This window comes from Electrophorus electricus, chromosome 6 (assembly GCF_041902795.1).
Source record: "Electrophorus electricus isolate QZ-2024a chromosome 6, ASM4190279v1, whole genome shotgun sequence".
In the NCBI taxonomy this organism is placed as follows: Eukaryota; Metazoa; Chordata; class Actinopteri; order Gymnotiformes; family Gymnotidae; genus Electrophorus; species Electrophorus electricus.
In genome coordinates this window covers 16,533,594-16,552,286 of record NC_137502.1, presented here as the reverse complement: position 1 = coordinate 16,552,286, position 18,693 = coordinate 16,533,594, and the positions used below count along the sequence as shown (strand labels likewise).

At 42.7% G+C, this 18,693-nt stretch overlaps 4 protein-coding genes and 3 non-coding genes across 7 annotated transcripts; 6 read left to right on the top strand and 1 right to left on the bottom strand.

Annotated features, from left to right (window-relative positions):
- Positions 1–1,571: 1,571 nt before the first annotated feature.
- rps3 (ribosomal protein S3) lies at positions 1,572–5,310 on the top strand. Its single transcript, XM_027009369.3, has 7 exons — positions 1,572–1,638; positions 2,347–2,477; positions 2,631–2,724; positions 2,870–2,964; positions 3,288–3,475; positions 4,284–4,486; positions 5,250–5,310. The coding sequence occupies exons 1-6, from the start codon at positions 1,609–1,611 to the stop codon at positions 4,481–4,483; spliced, it is 738 nt and encodes a 245-aa protein (XP_026865170.1). The 5' UTR covers positions 1,572–1,608; the 3' UTR covers positions 4,484–4,486; positions 5,250–5,310.
- LOC113576984 (small nucleolar RNA SNORD15) lies at positions 3,033–3,181 on the top strand. The gene has a single exon (XR_003410571.1). It is a non-coding gene; the product is annotated as a small nucleolar RNA SNORD15 (small nucleolar RNA).
- On the top strand, positions 3,917–4,066 carry LOC113576986 (small nucleolar RNA SNORD15). Its single transcript, XR_003410573.1, has one exon. It is a non-coding gene; the product is annotated as a small nucleolar RNA SNORD15 (small nucleolar RNA).
- Positions 4,797–4,948, top strand: LOC113576985 (small nucleolar RNA SNORD15). The gene has a single exon (XR_003410572.2). It is a non-coding gene; the product is annotated as a small nucleolar RNA SNORD15 (small nucleolar RNA).
- A 44-nt stretch (positions 5,311–5,354) lies between the features above and the next one.
- Positions 5,355–7,506, top strand: kctd14 (potassium channel tetramerization domain containing 14). Its single transcript, XM_027009370.3, has 2 exons — positions 5,355–5,743; positions 6,494–7,506. The coding sequence occupies exons 1-2, from the start codon at positions 5,657–5,659 to the stop codon at positions 7,163–7,165; spliced, it is 759 nt and encodes a 252-aa protein (XP_026865171.2). The 5' UTR covers positions 5,355–5,656; the 3' UTR covers positions 7,166–7,506.
- A 623-nt stretch (positions 7,507–8,129) lies between these two features.
- Positions 8,130–17,172, top strand: ints4 (integrator complex subunit 4). Its single transcript, XM_035525070.2, has 23 exons — positions 8,130–8,279; positions 8,970–9,167; positions 9,331–9,448; positions 9,709–9,815; positions 10,246–10,449; positions 10,552–10,602; positions 10,692–10,780; positions 10,943–11,063; positions 11,172–11,243; positions 11,494–11,668; positions 11,765–11,970; positions 12,699–12,841; positions 13,574–13,689; positions 13,937–14,070; positions 14,196–14,362; positions 14,449–14,542; positions 14,740–14,820; positions 15,074–15,204; positions 15,299–15,358; positions 15,683–15,842; positions 15,964–16,107; positions 16,255–16,375; positions 16,806–17,172. Exons 1-23 carry the CDS (start codon positions 8,187–8,189, stop codon positions 16,991–16,993), a joined length of 2,973 nt encoding a protein of 990 aa, XP_035380963.1. The 5' UTR covers positions 8,130–8,186; the 3' UTR covers positions 16,994–17,172.
- On the bottom strand, positions 17,066–18,692 carry aamdc (adipogenesis associated, Mth938 domain containing). Its single transcript, XM_027009366.3, has 4 exons — positions 18,546–18,692; positions 18,017–18,155; positions 17,673–17,768; positions 17,066–17,497 (listed from the first exon to the last, which is right to left on the bottom strand). The coding sequence occupies exons 2-4, from the start codon at positions 18,146–18,148 to the stop codon at positions 17,357–17,359; spliced, it is 369 nt and encodes a 122-aa protein (XP_026865167.2). The 5' UTR covers positions 18,149–18,155; positions 18,546–18,692; the 3' UTR covers positions 17,066–17,356.
- Between the last annotated feature and the right edge of the window lies 1 nt (position 18,693).

The following is an 18,693-nucleotide window of genomic DNA, read 5'->3' as shown; positions in this document are numbered from 1 at the left end:
AAGTTACAGTCTATTGTCTAATCTAGGCTACATCTCTCAGCAATTCATTTATTTATAAAGTTTTCCCACATTTTACCTGCCATATTGATGAATCTCATTAGTGGCATGCCGCATGGGCCTTAAGCACTGCCCTCGTCTTCGGAACATACTAATCACGTGATCTAGGTCAAGCGAACTGCAGTTGATTAGCTAAATCCTCTTATTCAGAATGTGTTTGCTAATGTGGCTAGACTGAACTGTATTTATGTAAAAATAATATCTAGATTTTGTACCTAGAATGTGTATCTGGTTGTGGTTGGCTAGAATGCTTGCTATAACATTTAGTTATCTACCTCCGGATAACTATCCTAACATTAGCCAACTAGGCAAATGTTAGTTAAACAGGTTACTTCTGCATCATTTACAGTGTTCAGCAAGCATCTATGACACATTAAAAACACTTAACAAGTTATTAAATATTCCTGTTTATTTGTTGCTCTTTGATAATCATAACATGCTTTGTTTTTGTAAAGGAGCTACAGAATCCCTTGGAACAAATTTTCAACTGTGTATTTGCCTATTATTTCTGGGATGATTTCCTTTTAGACTCGCAAAGAAAGATTGGTAAAGAAGGCTCTTAAAGGCTGCTGTTTGTTTTCCTTTTGATGACCCTTTATTTGACCGTGATGAGCGCTTTATAATAAACCTGATTATAATTATAGCAAACTTTTACATACATGAGATGACAATTTCCAAACAGATACCTTCACACATGACATTTGTATATGTGGATCTATGTATTTACAAATCTTTACTCTATTCATTGTACTGTATTTCTATTTTAGGTTCCCTCAGTTAAATACTTGTTAACAGTCTGTTAGCTTGTCGGGTCTCTTCAGCATGTTACATACATGTGTGTACTCACCAAAACAAATTCCTTGTATGGGTAACATACTTGGCAAAATAAAGTGATTCTGATTTTGATTCTGATCTATATTAGTGAAAAGCGCCTGCAGCAGGTCAAGTAACATTCTGTAAATCCGTTGTATGTTAAAGCTTTTCGTGGTTTATTTGGTACCAGGCTGCAACACCTACCAACTACCACATGGGGTAGTAGTAGCATAAGCGCTGAACGTCTTTACCGTTATTATTTGTAATGGCCTATTTTCTTTTAAGACTTAATTTTTTAAAAATGAGTTTTATGTGATTAGTCTACTGTGTTACTGCATGCGTTTAGCGCAAACTGCTATATATTGATTCCTTAGTTGGGTTTTAGAAATGAAGAAACAGAGCCTTAAAAATGATGGAGGATGAAAGATTTTATTCACATCACAATCTTTCTGGATTAAAGTGAATACAATGTTGTCATTTCAATCGATTCTCCCCCTATTTATAAAAATAAAAATCAGTACTGACAAAGCACGTTGCGTGGCCTACTTGTAACTGCTATTTAAACCCAAAATTCTGGTGATAACGGTAGGAAAGCTAAAGGTTAGACTTAAGTTTTACTGAAATCGCACAAAAACTACAACTACCATTAGTGCGAAACGTTAAACGGAAGTGCTACAATAACATAAATTAATTTCCGCCTTTCTAAGCATTCCTTTCCTGTCTGCGGCCTTCGTCAAGATGGCGGTGCAAATTTCAAAGAAGAGAAAGGTTAGTGTGATTTTCATCCAATTATACGCCAAAGTGGGACTTATCACAGTGAAATGATGGTTGTCTATTATTGATATGGGGCTTAATAATAGTTGTTGGTATTAAGATAGCGATATTCTTACGTCTTTAAACTGGATTGTCCTGGATGGTACCAACTGCATCTGCTGTGAAACATGGCAGTCTGATGTTCTCAGACCGTTTTTCGCATGGGGAAGTGTAGTTTGCTAATTTCGCTCATACCGTCCAGCAGATTGAAGAGTTTTAGGTATTCATGCAGCTCTATTCTTAAATGTGTTCGAGGTTTAATGCCGTTTACCTTCGCAATACGAGGTAGTTACCCCCGGTTTCGTTAACTTACTAGCTAACCTAGGTTAGCTGGAGGTATAGTGCAAAGAATATACCAAAGCTTCAAAGGGTTTGGGAGCTAGCTAAGGGTTAGCTATTGTAGACACATCTGACTTTATCATCAGTTCCAGTGTATTTAAAGCTACTATAGATGTATTGAGAGAGAATATTGCAACCTATCCAAAACCGACTTTAATACAGTGAATAAGTAGGCAGCTAGCTACCTTTTAAGTTAGCCGGAGCACTTGTTTAAACGTGTATAGTTATGGCATGTTTACATTGTGATGTGTAACGTAAAATGGCTGCAGCCGTTTTTAGTTTAAGTGTTATGTAGTTGTTTAATGCCTACTGTTTTGTTATTAGTTTGTCTCAGACGGCATCTTCAAAGCCGAGTTGAACGAGTTCCTGACTCGTGAGCTCGCAGAGGATGGTTACTCTGGTGTTGAGGTCCGTGTCACACCAACAAGAACAGAAATAATCATCCTAGCCACCAGGTAATTTTTGAAATGGGCATTCTGAAACATTTATAACTTGTTCTATTACATCATTTTAATAGTTGAAACACGGTTTAGTCTCTAAACTTTTGGGCAGAGTGAAAAAGCAACTAGGCTAGCTATGCAAATCAAAGAATAAAACTGTTTGTTTAGGACTCAGAATGTCCTGGGAGAGAAAGGCCGCCGCATTAGGGAGCTGACTGCTGTGGTGCAGAAGAGGTTTGGGTTCCCAGAGGGCAGTGTGGAGGTAAGGCCAGGATGCATGTCGGAATGCGTCTTTATTGTGCATTTAATGCTTCCATAACCAAGTCACAATGTGGAGTGCCACTGGTTCACACACTGTACTGTTAATGAGCTGCACTGGGTAAACTGCCACATCCTGGTTGTTTCAGCTTTATGCCGAGAAGGTTGCCACCAGGGGTCTATGCGCTATTGCCCAGGCGGAGTCACTGCGCTACAAGCTGCTCGGAGGCCTGGCTGTCCGTAGGTGAGAGGCTAATGTTATCATAATTGTGTTCCTTCTTGGGTTCCATCTTACCTTAAGGCTTGCATGTCCTTCAGTGATGATGCGATGACGAGTCGGAATGGGGCAGATTCTCTCTGTGGATTCTGGGTCAGTTGTCATGTTCTGTGCTTCTGGCCTTAGTTCCTCAGTGTAGAACGTTCCTCTCAGTTGAAGACATTGAGGCATTTGTCTGAGAAGAGCATAGCCAGCTGTGTTCCCCTGTCTCCCAATTTATCATGTGGTTTTAAGCAGCATGGTGACTGATTTGATTGGGGAAATGTCTGAGCCCTTTTGCATCTCCTCAGGGCCTGTTACGGCGTCCTGCGCTTCATCATGGAGAGTGGGGCCAAGGGCTGCGAGGTCGTTGTCTCTGGCAAGCTCAGGGGTCAGAGAGCCAAGTCCATGAAGTTTGTGGATGGGCTGATGATCCACAGTGGAGACCCCGTCAACTACTACGTCGACACTGCCGTGCGCCATGTCCTGCTCCGACAGGGTGAGTGAGATGAGATTAAAGTGGAGTAAATGGTGTGTATATGTAGTTTCTCACCACATGATCAACATTTAGAAGAATGCAGTAGACCTGTTAAAGCTGTGTTGCATGTTTTGATGTTGACCTTTGTCAAAATCAGTATGTGTGTGATAGATGCTGGGTGACCACTGAGGAACTGTAGACTAAAGGCAGGATTATGGCTGTCAATTGAAGGAACCTTTCAGTGTTTTGTTTGTATGGGTTAACTTATTCTCAGGACAATTTTCCAGTTTAATGGCAAGCATGTTAGCAATTAAAGCTTCAAGTATAAATGCTTGATGTATATTGTACAGACTACTGCAGATTCAGTTAAGCAACCGGCAGTGACTAGGTTAATTGTAACGCTGGTATTGGCTAGATCTCTGCTCCTGCACTCTTTATAATATGCAGCTGTCTGCAACGCGCCTTCAGTGATGATCCGATGACGAGTCAGAATGGGACAGTATCTGTTTAGAGAATGCTGGGCCAGGGGGCACGTTCTGTGCTTCTGGCTTCTCTTTCTCAGAGCAGTGTGCTCCTTTCACTTGAAGACATCGAGGCATTTGTCTGAGAAGGAAATAAATGCATACTGATTAGTTAATTGCCACTTTCCTAGTTAATAACCCCAGGGCTCAGATTATTATTTTTTTTGGTTTCTTTTTTTTCTACTTGCCTTGTCACAGGTTGATGGCATTTTCCCTGACATGAGGTTGGGAGGGTGTGGTTTTTTCCTCAGTCAGACTGATGTCAGATTCTTGTTTTCTCTGGTTTCTCTGTTTGTGCCTGTACCCAGGCGTACTTGGCATCAAGGTTAAGATCATGCTTCCCTGGGACCCCAGTGGCAAGATTGGCCCCAAGAAGCCTCTGCCTGACCATGTCAGCATCGTGGAGCCCAAAGAGGAGATCCTCCCCACCACCCCGGTGTCAGAACAGAAGGGCGCCAAGCCCGAGGTCCCCGTCATGCCACAGGGAGCTCCCGTCCCCACAGCATGAAGGGTAAGAGGAACAGAATAGGTCCAGATTTATGGAAATGTTTTCTGTGGTGGCTCTTGAAGGATTTGTTGACTGTTAGCGGTCCTAAGGCCAAGGCATCCTTAGTCCACCCATCTTTTAATTGTCCTGTTTTCTAATCCATCTCAGACTGATACTCAAGGGCAATGGCATGTTAATGGCCTGGCTCAGCATACAGTGTTTGGAGGTTACTGAGGAACTCTGAAATATAAGTGGAGTATTATCAGAAAGGGGATAATAAGACCTATAAATGTAATCTAGCCCACTTCTGGGACTGTTCATGCACGTACACTCCCTTCAGTGATGAGCCGATGACGAGTCGGAATGGGACAGTGTCTCGTCTTTGAGAAGTCTGGGTCAAGGGTCACGTTCTGTGCTTCTGACTTCAGTTTCTCAGAGTAGAATGTTCCTTTCGGTTGAAGACATTGAGGCATTTGTCTGAGAAGGGTTTTTTCAGCTATACTGTTTTAGGAATGGTACACACTAAACTTTCAGTAATGGTCAGCGGAGGTCTGCACTTTCCCCCTTGTGTGCACACATTAGAGGGCAGTGGTGGCTCATTGGTTACAGTACTTGACTGGTCATAAGAAGGCTGTCAGTTCAAGACCCACCACTGCCAGGTTGCCACTGTTGAGCCCCTGAGCAAGACATTTAACCCTCAATTGCTAAAGTTGTGTTCAGTCATAATTGTAAGTCACTATGGATGTCAGCTAAATGCCGTTGACATAAAAAAAAAATTCTTTTCCAGGTGTTCACCATTGGATGATGAAGAGCCTGTGATTCTGTACAAAAATAAAAAGACAAATATATTTTGCCTCTTGTCGTTTCATTTTTATTCAGGTCATGCCAGCATTCATATAATTTGCTCTTGTAGTGATGACAACTTGTTTCAAATGTGGTAATATGAATTGGTATATTTTGTAAAAGTGGGTTGTTTGATGTTCTCTTGTTTTGTGCTACAACAGCCTTGTTGGAGAGGGTACAAGCTCCCGTTTGTTTAAATTCGCATCCAAACTTTAAAAACAATACCGTGAGCATCTAATATTTCTGGTATCAAGTTGAACGTAAAAGTTTAACCTGGAAGTTTGCTTAAGAGGCGCTTAAACCACGCCTCCCTCCTCCGCCGCCAACTTCTACCTGCTGCGTCGTTGGTGGATGGGACAAATCGACGCTGAAATCTTAAAGATGAGTCTTCCTGAGTGCAAATCACCAAGGAAACAATCCGCTGACCCTCAGCATCTGGTAAGAAGTGTTGATAAGCTATAAAAGGCGTATTTGTAACACGTTTTTGTTTGTGTTTTGTTTTTTTAGGGGGGGTTTTTTTTTTTTTTTTTGCGATGATCTCGTGTATGGCAGCTGTTCGCCGTATTCGCTGATTTACCCCCACCTCGGCCTTTGGGTAGCGATGGGGCATGTAGTCTAGTTTGAGTGGGTAGGTGGTTACTTTCTTAGTCCAAAAAGTCTAGTATCCTGGTGTGTCATGTCTAAGATGTAAAGAAGGTAAGGCGTGAACGGTTTACTTCTAGTACCGTCATGTTCGTGTGGCAATAGGCTAGATGTTGGCTGAGCCGCGCGTATTTAGTTAGCCTCGGCAGCGAGTCCAAGAGATTACATGACGGTGGAGGCTCGTAGTTTCGCTGCCATCTGTAACGGACCTCTTGTTCTTCATACCCGTCATTCTAACACTAAAAACGCTGTCAAGTATGCAACAGTGTTGGGGCCTTTTTGGAACAAAGAAACGTAAAATATTTAACAATATTGTTTAACCCTTATAGACAAATTGGGAAACTACTAATTCCATAATTTTATAGTTTCAACTCAACTGTGGTATAATGTCTATAAGTTGAGCTTTGTACTACGAAAGGGATGTGAAGGTGTTGGGAGGCGACTTTGTGCTATTACTCACGGAAACTACATTTAAATATCGGGTTTCAGATAGGTTTACGTGCAAAAACGTAAGACGACGCTAATTCATGCGTTGTTTGTCTTCAGCACTCTACAGTCGTCCAGCTGAACGTCGGCGGTCATTTGTATACCACCACTTTGGGGACCCTTCGGAAATTCCCAAACTCCAAGCTTGCGGACATGTTCAACGGGCCGCCCAAGCTTCGGAAGGATGCTGAGGGCCGGTATTTTATAGACCGTGATGGGAAGCACTTCGGCTCGATCCTCGAGTACCTCCGCACAGAGGAAATCCCCACCAAACATTTGCAGGAGGTACACAGGGAAGCCGTGTATTACGACGTAAAGCCCCTGGCCAAACTCCTCGAGGAGACGCCCCTGCTCTTCGGTGAGACCGTGGGAAGGCAGCAGTTCCTGTCCCGGGTGCGCAATTACCATGAGAACCTAGAGGTGATTATTAGGGTCGCCAGGGCAGAAGCCATGGCCTCAAGATACTCTACAATAATTATGTGTATTCTAAGGACAGAGGACGACCTGGCAAGGTACAATGATGCTATAGACAGTCTTGACACTAAAAAGGAATCGGTTGTGAATTTTGGCCCTTGGAAAGCTTCAGCTACTGTAGAGGATCTGCTGGATTGCATAAAAATGGACATAGAGGCAAAAGGATATAAAGTGAGCTTGAAACCACACAACGCAGATAAGGGCTTTCTTTTTAAGAGTCATGACTTCTTTTATAAGCTAACATTCACTTGGTGGTAAATGTGGTTGTTGCCGTTCTATAAGTAGGTGTGTAGGCATCATGTATCCAAACGGGTAGCTCTGCATACCTTGGGACTATAAATCTTTAAGATCCACAAACACTTCAGATAAGAACTGTGTGTCAGCTGTTAGTATATAAGACCCACCTATGTTACTGGTGCCTGGTGATAGCCTAACTATTCAGGAATAATTGTGACCACCCTTGTTTAATATTGACTCTAGTTTATATTTGCCATTACAAGGACTTTACATATACTCACTACAAATGTACCTTACTTTTTTTTTTCTACAAGACTTCTAAAAATGTTTCATACCAATATAAGGATGTAATAAAAGGTTTGTCAGTCTGTTGTAGTCTTTGATTTGTTTATTTGAAGTGTGGGTTAATGCATGATGGTTATCATCTAATGTTCTCAGACATTCATAAGGAATGGGTTCCTTCTCCATTAGGCTACTGTCAATGTTTGCCATTGGAATTCCATAGAAGAGATTTTCTGGGAGACATACACATCTCCGATTGTTTTTTCGGGATATAATAATGATTAGTAGGAAGGAACTCATTATAATTCATTAACTTACCACAGTTTCTTTTTATTGTGATTGTATGTTTTGTATTTTGAGAAGGCTATTACTTAAAAAGTGCATGGTTTAGTTCACGGAAGTATGATATTGTTTAACAAGTATTTCGTCACACATTTCTGAAACCACTCAAGTGTTTAACTGTAGAGCTAACAAATAAGCATAAAAGTCAGTTAAAGAATAATGCCAACTTTATTATACTTCCAGGAGTGATTTTTATTAAGTCTTGGCTATTTTGTGCTCCTGTATAAAAATTAATAAAAAAGACAAAATATAGTAAATGAAAACCACGTTAAAAACGCTGAAACATTCTCTCAAACTCTACAGTGGTTTATTTTCTTTCTTTTTTTTTGGACACTTGGTGTCGATACTGGTACCCATGTTAACTGAACTCAAAAGACCGACGAAGAACGACTACGGACGGTGATGTGGAACAATTTTAATGACATTATTCCGTTGCTGGCTACTGAGGAGTACTGGTATGGCTGCTCATTTGAAAAAACGGGTTTACGAAGAATTTTCCAAAGTTGTACAGGTAAGCAACCAATATAGTAAAGATAAAACTGTTGCGACGTTTATGATGTGTTTAGCTAACTAGGTTCCATTATTCGTCGCAATAGCTAGCTGGGTGGCTAAACTGGCTAGTTAGCTAGCCACATATTAGCTGAAGGATCATGTATTGTTTTTGTACTGTTTTATAGCTAGTTAGCTGCTTACCTGCAGCTAAAATACTAGCTAGCTAGCTAAAATGCTAAGAAAGGACAGTCATTCAATGATCAAGCTAACGTCAGTGTTTCGTTGAAGCAAAACAAACAATCAAGTTAAAAAAAAACCTCTTACAACCAGTATGATAGGCATGCAATGAAAATTTGTTTTGGCAGCATGGCGTATGATAAGATATACATTCATTCTGAATATGCATTTTTTTTATTCATACTCAGAAAAACAATAGGCTTTGAGCACAGTATATAGAGTGGTGCTAACAGACAAATAAGTTAACGATAGCTAGTTTCATCCTTCTCAAGACTGTACGGACGTTAATTTTCGTTGTCTAATGAAATGTCGTTAACTAAACTGCCTTTTGTTTCCGACGCACATTATAATGTGTAACCTGTATCAAAAAGTGATTGAAATGTATTAGTGGCATCGCATATCTGACTTTAGAAATGACTCTTCCAGAGAGTTAATTTAGTTTGTTTTATTATTACTTGACATTTTCTCCCAGCAACTGCCTCATGAGGAGGTACCGGCCAAGAAGCTCCGGCTTACCAAGCCCAGTAAATCAGCAGCGCTCCATATTGACCTCTGCAAAGCCACCAATGCCACAGATGCCCTGCAGTATCTCTTGAACTTTGCCCGCAAGCCAGTGGAGGCAGAAAGCGTGGAGGGTGTCGTGCGCATTCTGCTAGAGCACTATTACAAGGTCTGATGTCATCGCCAGGGCCAACTTTAAAGGGATGGAAGAAGTGGTTGGGGGCAACAGCTGTGCAAATAGTGAATTTTCACCATGTCGTTATAAGACACACTATGCTATTCTTGTTGCTGTAGGGGTTCTTGTTTATGACTTGTGTCCACCTATTTTCCAGGAGGTAGATAACTCAGTCAGGCTGAAGATTGCATCACTGCTTGGTCTGTTGTCCAAAACGGCAGGTTTCTCCCCTGACTGTATTGTGGATGATGTCATAAGCACGCTTAACAATGATAGTAAGTGATATTGGTGATCATCATGTTATCTAATTAGGCTATATATTCTCCTGAGACTCGGGAGGGGGGGGGGGAGACATCTAAACTTTCCTCATATGATCATGTGGTGTCTCACGAGGGTGATTGTTTACTGTCTGCTTCCACACTTCATAAAGGTAATGCCACTTTGTGTCAACAATTCTAATGGTTTTGGAAGTTCAGATGTCTGTCACTGTATTTGACTCATAAGTTTTAAAATGTTCTCATTATTTTGCTTGTAGAGTCTAAACAGGTGCTGGCACAGCTGTTAGACACACTGCTGGTCATTGGCACACAGCTCCCAGAGAACATCGCAGTAACTCAGAGGCTTATCGACGTGGCATGCAAGGTTGTTGACGTTACGCTTTTTAATCTATTTATTTATTTTGCCTAAATTAACTTTGTGAACAGGAACAACTAAAAATAAATGAGGGCATCATCTCCCACACACAGAATTAGTACTAGAATTAGTATTTCTGTCACTTTTTAGAAACAAATTGGACAGAAAATTGATGTCACAACTACAAACCTTTGCTTGCTATACTTGTCACGTGGTTTTGTCATTTCAAATATATCCTCTGAAAAGAAATAACCAGAATCTATAAATCTTGACCTCCTTTCCCAAAAGCATTGAAGTGTTAAGGCAATCTGGTAAATGAGAGAGAGTGTGTTCAGTGAAATACTTGCTCTACATCTTTCTTTTGACACTTTTAGCAAACCCAGCCTTGAACAGAAAGTTTCTTTCATTAAAAAAAAAATGTCTGTCTGTGCGCCACCAGCACCTGAACAGCACCTTCTTCGGCGTGCGAAATAAGTGTCTGCAGCTGCTAGGCTGTTTGGGTACTGTTGATAAGCCCCTGACCAAAGAGAGCGAGACAGGACCCAGCGCCTCTGCCACACCCCCACGGGATGTCCCGAGCCTGATCAGTGACTACTTCAGCGACCAGGACCCCCGCGTTCGCACTGCGGCGATTAAAGCTATGGTAAGCAGTGTTGGCACAGAGTTAACCTTCACTACAGCAGCTGTGTGCATCCTCTGATATAGTTGGATATACTTGAATTAACTTAATTTCTTGCATCCATAGCTGCAACTGCATGAAAGGGGGATGAAACTCCAACAAACTGTATACAACCAGGTAGGGCTTGCTGCCATGTACAAATACTGGCCTGCACCCTGATGCATATGTAAGTAAACCCCCCCCCCCCCCCCCCGTACATCTTGCAGGCCTGTAAGCTTTTGAGTGATGATTATGAGCAGGTGCGCTCAGCCGCTGTGCAGATGGTGTGGGTGCTGAGCCAGCTTTACCCTGAGAGGTGCAGTCATTTTCAGCCATTCTTAATGGCTTTGTCAACTTCCCACCCCTTTTGCATTAATTCTCGAAGCATGCTGCTCAATGACACCTGGTGCTGCTGACATGAACGTGAGCTCTCTCTCTCTCTCGCTCTCTCTCTCTCTTTCCTTGCCACTACATGCAGCATTGTCCCAATTCCCTCGTCCAACGAGGAGATCCGACTAGTAGATGACTCGTTTGGGAAGATCTGTCATATGGTCAGCGATGGCTCCTGGGTAGTCAGAGTGCAGGCTGCCAAGCTGCTGGTGGGATTTTTGTTATTTGTGTTTTTTTCTGGTACTCAATCATGTGACATGAAGTCAGCCTGCAGTCTCTGAATGCTTCTCTACCAACTCCTTCATTTTCCTTCCCAGGGTTCCATGCAACAGGTGAGCCCGCATTTCCTGGAGCAGACGCTGGACAAGAAGCTGATGTCAGATCTCAGGGTATGATGATGCATGCGTGTGTTAAGCATATATTGCGTCATGGTGCCATTCTTTCTGTTGGCATAACTGCTCTTACTTGATCGACTTTAAAAACCATTTGCGCCTTGCTCATAATTTAGAGGCTGCTTTGTACATTTTGGAGTCCATTGCCTCACATTCATGCGTTAGTTGAAACTGTAAACTGTATATTTGAGGCTTTTATTTATACTACTGATAACACTGAAACTATTTCGCCTCATTCACACCATAGAGGAAGCGCACAGCACACGAGCGGGCTAAAGAACTCTACACTTCCGGAGAGTTCTCCTCGGGCCGCAGGTGGGCAGACGATGCTCCAAAAGAGAAAGTGGACACATCGGGCGTAAACCTCATCGACTCTGGTGCCTGCGGAGCGTTCGTGCACGGTCTTGAAGACGAGATGTACGGTACGTAGCATCACCGTGAAAGCGAGGTTTGCTAGAAGCAGATGCTTGGCTGGGAAAGGTGTATGCTGATGTCCTCGCGTGGTTTGCTCCTCCCAGAGGTGAGGATAGCAGCTGTGGAGGCACTGTGCTCTCTGGCCCAGGCCTCTCCCAGCTTTGCGGAGAAGTGCCTGGACTTCCTGGTGGACATGTTCAATGACGAGATCGAGGAGGTGCGGCTGCAGTCTATCCACGCACTACGTCAGATCTCCACCAACATCACGCTGCGTGAGGACCAGCTGGACACGGTGCTGGCTGTGTTAGAGGTACTGCAGGCCCCCAGCCAACACACTACAGCAACCCTGACTACCCAGATGGTTAGGGACACCTGTCTTATTATGGACACCTTCTGGCTATGTGCTATGCTCACTGTGCAGTTTTATGCAATGGTTAGTTGACTGTAGCATGTCATGTGACATGTGCAAGTCATGGCACATGACGACGTGTGCCGGCCTATTATGTACTCATGTAAGTCATCACTAATGTTTTGTATACTTAGTCCATACCTACTAAAGCAACGGGTTTAAGAACCAGTTTGAACTGGAGTTGCTTAAAGAAATTATATCTGGATTAAGATTCAAACTTTTTCTGTCAGTAAGAGTAATGTAGCATGAGATATTAAAGGAGCAATAAGTCATTTTTTCCAGTGATTCTTCACCTTATGAAAGAGCTACTGATGTCTAGTAGCCTGGTTGTTTTGGAGATTCTCTGCTAAATGTATTTTGAAGATTGCCGCCTCCAAGTAGAGGCGCTCCACCCGCTCTATGGCTCAATAAACTGCTTAATTTGAAGATTACAAAGCTATTTGATTCTTCATTTTATCTGAGCAGTATTTTATATAAATAATATAAAAAAGAATAAATTATTGCTTTCATAAATATTGCTTGCTGTAAAAACGATTTATTGCACCTCTAATGCATATCACATATTAGTGGCTTTTTGTCTCTCTTTGTTTTTTTGACAAAAAAAAAATTGTTGTTATTTTTAACCTCAGGACTCATCACGGGACATTCGAGAGGCCTTGCATGAGCTGCTGTGTTACGCTAATGTGTCGACTAAAGAGTGTATCCAGCTGGCCCTGCTGGAGCTGTTGAAGAACCTCACTAAGTACCCAACCGATCGCAACTCAGTGTGGAAGTGAGTCTGGAAATAGCACTACTGACTGCAATGCGCTTAGCAGCAGCTGGTTACTGATTCATATCTTCAGGGCTCTGCTGCAGGTCTGGAAAACTCTTGAAAAGATTAGAATTCAGAAGCAGCCATTTCCAGAGCTAGAAAATATTGAGATTAAAAAAGACTTTGTGCTGATAAAGTACAACTGTAGACTCAAGATTCTAAATCAGAGGTAATTCAGAGAGGTAGAAAAAAGGGTATGTGTATGCATGTGTAATTAATATATATAAAAAGCATTCCCTTCTTTAATGATGACTCCAGCATATTGCATTTCTCTTGTATGGTACACTTAAAGGAGCAAAATGTTTCAAGAGATATTTATGAAAGTGATTCAGTGCAGATCATGAGATGAAGAAGAAAACTGAACTACAGTCCACAAATTAACCAGTTTTCTGCTGCATAGAGTGGGTCCCCCACATGGAGTCAGCCATTGTTAAAACAATTAAAACAATCAGGTCACTGGGTGTGGGTGTAATGGCTGTTTAATAACATGAAGAATCATTGTGGAAAAAATGTCCTATTGGTCCTTTAAAGACCTTTACAAATGAAGTTACAATCATCCTGAAAAGTCTTGGAACAGGTCTGAAATTTTCAGAAAGGAATCTGCTTGGTCCTTTTTCCTTTTCCAAACCCTTCATGTAAGAGTGCTTTTGTGTGTATGTGTGCTTCTCACTCTCTCTTCCTGTGTCCCTGCAGGTGTTTGAAGTTCCTTGGTGCCCGCCACCCCACTCTGGTGTTGCCCATCGTCCCTGAGCTCCTGAGCACACACCCATATTTTGACACCCCTGAGCCGGACATGGACGACCCAGCATGTATCCTGCCCAGCTCGGCCCTGCCTTCCAGACGGCCTTGGGAACAGAACTAGCTGTCTTTACTTGGACGTAGTGTTTCATGGATATTATCTCTACCACTACCTTGATCATGAATATGATTGACACTTAAAATGATCACAAAAAACAAATTAAATGTTCACTTAAAAGGGGGGGTCATGTGATTTCCATGGTTTTTTTTTTGTAGCTTCATTTGTTTGAACACTTTCCTGATCTGTTGTTGATTTAGATATTGCCGTGTTAGTGCTGGTGTTTAATGCGGCAAAGTCTTGCCCCACCATGCCGGCTCTGTTCTCAGACCACACCTTCCGCCATTATGCCTACCTGCGTGACAGCCTTTCCCACCTGGTGCCTCAGCTCCGAGTGAGGGCCGCTCTCATACCCTTGCTCTTTATTCTTTATGACATAAAAGAATGGTTCTAAAAGCTCTCCAGGTTTATTTTTGTCAGCGACCATCCTCTTCTGCTTCCTCTGCCTCACTCTCTCAGTTACCGGGCAGGAAACAGGTGGCAGGCACAAGCTCCGAGACTTCGGGGGTCGGCGCCGGCAGCCTGGAATCGGCACAGCACTTCCTGCAGGAAAGCCTGGCCCGGGTCAGCACCCTGCAGAACCTGGACTCACCTGGAGCTCAGGAGCTGCTGCACTTCACCATCAGGTTGGAAAAGTGCCATCAAACACCGAGCCAGCTCCCACTGTTTTTATGGGGCACATGCTGATATCTTTCCCTCTACCCCCCCGCAGAGATCTGCAGAGGCTGGGGGAACTTCAAACGGATCTGGCTGGATCAGCAGACTTCTGTGCCACTTACTTGCACTGTCAACTTCTCCTTATGAAGGTCTGTGTCTCACAGATAGGCACTGACAGGAGTGGTGCACATTTACTCTATGCTTACCCATTAAAGGGTAATGATTCTTGGAGATCGGTTATCAATGGCAGCTGATGCAGTGGAGCAGGCCTTTCTCACAGAGAGTAATCTACCTGATGTGTTGTATACAGAAATATAAAGATCTTTCTTGTTTATGTATACATCAGGCTCTACAGGAGAAACTGTGGAACATGGCTGTGCCTCTTTGTCTGAAACAGAATGCTATGGCATCTACTGCTGCTCAGCAGGTACACCCACACACACTCTTATCCAAAGAGCATGCACCAAATGTGTGATGTAGCACTATGCAGTTCTGTAAAACCCAATATTCTTCATTATTGCCTTTTTTCTATTTATGGAAAACAATGAACAGTATTTTACAGTATTATACAAATATGCTATATCTGAAGTATATTTTCTGTTAGGCTGTTGCAATTTTCAGTGTGTGTGTGTCTCTGCATATATAAAATATTTGTGTGCATGCGTATGTGTCCCTATTAGATCCTAGAGGAGACATACAAGTTGGAATTCCTGTACAGTGGCCTGGAGTCACGTCAGGTCGCCACTATTCACAATGTGCGGCTGCAAGCCAAGGCTCTGCAGCTCATACTCATTGCCCGCACCAAACGAGGGTCAGCACTAACAGACACACACACACACACACACACTCCCTTCCTAGAGGTCATATACAGGTGCTGGGCTGACTGAACCTCCTTCCCCTTCCAGAGTTGAGCCTCTCCTTGCGCTGTGTGAGAAGTTTCTACAGGAAGTGGAGGCATTTCAAAGGTGTGTTCTACATGGAAGCATTATGGAAACATTGCAAGATGAAAGTTTGCATACCCAATAAACCATTTCAGTAATTACATTGCTCCAAACATGCAATTACAATTCAGAATTGACACATCCTTTTTGTATAGTGTCTATGTATGCAGTAAGTATAATACAGTATGAGTATACAGAAAGTAGCTTCTGATGTTGTCAGTGACATGTAATCACTGTCTTACTTTGGCAGTTATTAATATCTTAAATAACCGGATGAAACTTCACCTCAGCTCTGTCATGGCATAGGAATCAGATCTCTTTTGCTCCCCCCCCCCCCCCCCCCCCCAGGCTCTTCATCACAGAGCTGCCCCACTTTCAGGACAGTTTTGTGGAGAAGCTTCTGGAACTCATGCCCAGACTTGTGGCTTGTAAACCACTGGACTTGGTGAAGATTCTCCAGACCACTCTGAGACAAAGCAGATTCATCCACCTCAAACTGCCTGAGCAGGTGTGCGCAGACCCCAACATGTTTGATGGAAATTGATAATGTGTTACATAGCACATAGCATTGCCCCTCGGGCTTCTCAGTTCCCTTGAACTTGATCTCTCTCTCTCTTTTCCGTTACCAGATCCACCGAGCTTTAGCAACAATCATTGAACCAACAGGGGAGTCAGACAACCCGCTGCGCTTTACGTCTGGTCTGGTAGTGGCATTAGACATTGATGCAACCTTGGAACATGTGCAAGAGCCTCAAACAGTAGTCAAAGTGCAGGTCTGGGTTCTGTACATGACGAATCATAATTTTAAGCTAATGAATGTTGCTCTTGAAAACTGGATCTTTTTGAGTTTTTAAGGTTTACGTTAAAAACTTGCATTTTTTTTAAAGTCTCCTCTCTCCCCATCATCATTCTGCCCTTAGGTACTCTACCCAGATGGACAGTCTCACATAATCCATCCCAAACCTGGAGATTTTAGGACACCAGGACCAGGGAGGGTACGGCTCATCACTCAGGTGTATCTGTCCCACTCAGCCTGGACAGGTGAGAGCACTGCCAGAGTGGCCCTTTACAGTCCATTATTTATCATTTGAGCAAATAACTGCATATTATGCAAGCTGTGTTTTTCTTTTTGTTATTAGTAGTAGTACAAGTTCTTAAATGGAGACTGTTCTTTATTTTCTATTAGAAATTATCATGCCATGCAAAATGAAATCCTAGCACAACTGCATATAAATAGAAATGCATGCAGGCCAGAGAACCTACTCCTTGCCAGACTCATCTTGCATTTGCACATGTGGTAACCTGAGAAATACTTTTTCTCCTGAGAGTCATGACATTTTTCCAGTACGCAGCCAAACTACAGAGGAAAAATTTGCAGCCACAGTCTTTCAGACTGAGACAGAATGTGCATACAGGATGTTTGAATTTTGACTTGACCGAGCTTGGCGCTCTCCCTGTGATCGACTTTCAGAGCCATGTCAGATTGAGGTGAGGTTACTCTTGGCCTACAGCTCCAGTAGTAGCAAACTTGCTGCTCCTAAGCCAGCCTGGAACGAGAGCATGGAAGGCCTCCCAACAAGTGAGAACTTAATCGAGGGCACCATCAACCTCAGCAAGCCTGTCAAGGTCTTCATTATGCCAAAGCCTGCTCGCCGCTAACCCAGGACAGGAAGAAGCAAACAAACAGCAAACAAATTGTGGAATGCCGAGGCAAAGACTATTGACTGAATCTATATTTTCTGCATTAGCAGTGCTTTTATTATTTAAAAAAAAAAAAGCAAAAGTAATGATTTTCTCTCATGTGTAGTCTTCCATCCAAATAAACACCTTTTTTTGTATTTTAAGTAAATGGTCATTTTTAGGAAGTTTAACATCCTTTTTCTTCCATAACAATGAAAATCAAAAAAAAAAAAACTTCCCTTTGGCAGAGTTTTTGTTTGTTTGTTTTCCTTTTTTGATATTCTTGCACCCAAAAACATCCCACTGAAATTTAAGGCACTTGTATGTGTGGCTGGAACATCTTCAGCAGGTGGAGTGAAAGACCCCTCCCACTTTAGCCCCCTGTCCGGCCAGGTTGTTGTACTCTTTCACAGCCTTCTCCGTTTGCAGCACCTTCACGTCCACACCCTGCTTCTTCACATAGTCTACGGTGGAGGAAGGCACCTGGGGAAGCAAGACTTGGGCGTTACCCATCATGCACTGGAACCTTCCAGAGACGATAATTATTCAGGTGAGCACAGAGAACTCCAAAATGGCAGCGCAGTGGAGTGGAGTGGTTTGGTTTGTGTTGTTCTCTTGATCGTTATGTGTAGTCGTAAGGAATGGCTGTGCGAGTCACCTGCAATGCTTCACTCATTCCTCTGCCTATGACCAATGTCTCAACACCTTTCTTTAGGATTTCCTCCAGATCTGCTGGCTGGACACCTGGATAATGCTAAGAGCATTTAATAGCATTTAAAAGTGAGTAACTCAAGTAGCTTTGTGTCTGTAGTATTGTGAATAAAAAAAAAAACTTATTTGACTACTATGATGGCATTTTAATGTAATATCAGGTATTTCAAAAGGTATATTTCTGCAAACTCTCCAATTTAAAAAATAACTTCCTGCCTAATTAAGACATTTTGGTGACCTTTCTTCTTAATCTTGACTATGTCGTTTCCATATGGGTGAAACATCACTCACATCTGTACCAGTCTCTCTCCAGTTCCATTCCCGACTGCCACCTGGCCATACTTTGCAGTCTTTATAAGAAGAGGAACAACCCTTTACCTTCATATGGCCCCAGGACAAGGATGCAATTTCTGGGGATGACATGGCTCCTCTATATTGGGACAGAATTCCCTGCGTTATTACTGTGTGCTAACCACTGGACGTTGCTTGACCTTGACGTCCACCACAGTTGCTTCCGAAAGCTTCAGCAGTCGAATACACGGAGTTGCAGCTGCATATTTCGCGATAATGCCTTCAGTTAACAAATAATTTATTTATGGTTCTAAGTGACGTTACAAATGTCAACTTTTCCAAGCTAGCTATAATCCTGAAGCTTCTTTATACGGTCAAGAGAAGGCAGTTTGATGGTCTAGCACAACCGCGATAACTTGCAGGCAAAGAAAATCGACGTATCAGAGTTACCTGCAAAATATAAATGATCTGAGTCTTTTACTCGACAACTTGCAAATCTGAAAAATCACTTGAGGGATTAATTTCTTACCTTGGCCAGCAACGCGATCTCGGTTCTGACTGCAGCGGTTTCAAAAACAAATATGGCCGCGCTGGCCGATCACACCCACTTCGGCGTCACACATCAGGATCCAATCTGCTTGGGCTTTACCGGCCCAGCCACTGCTGGAGACAGCATG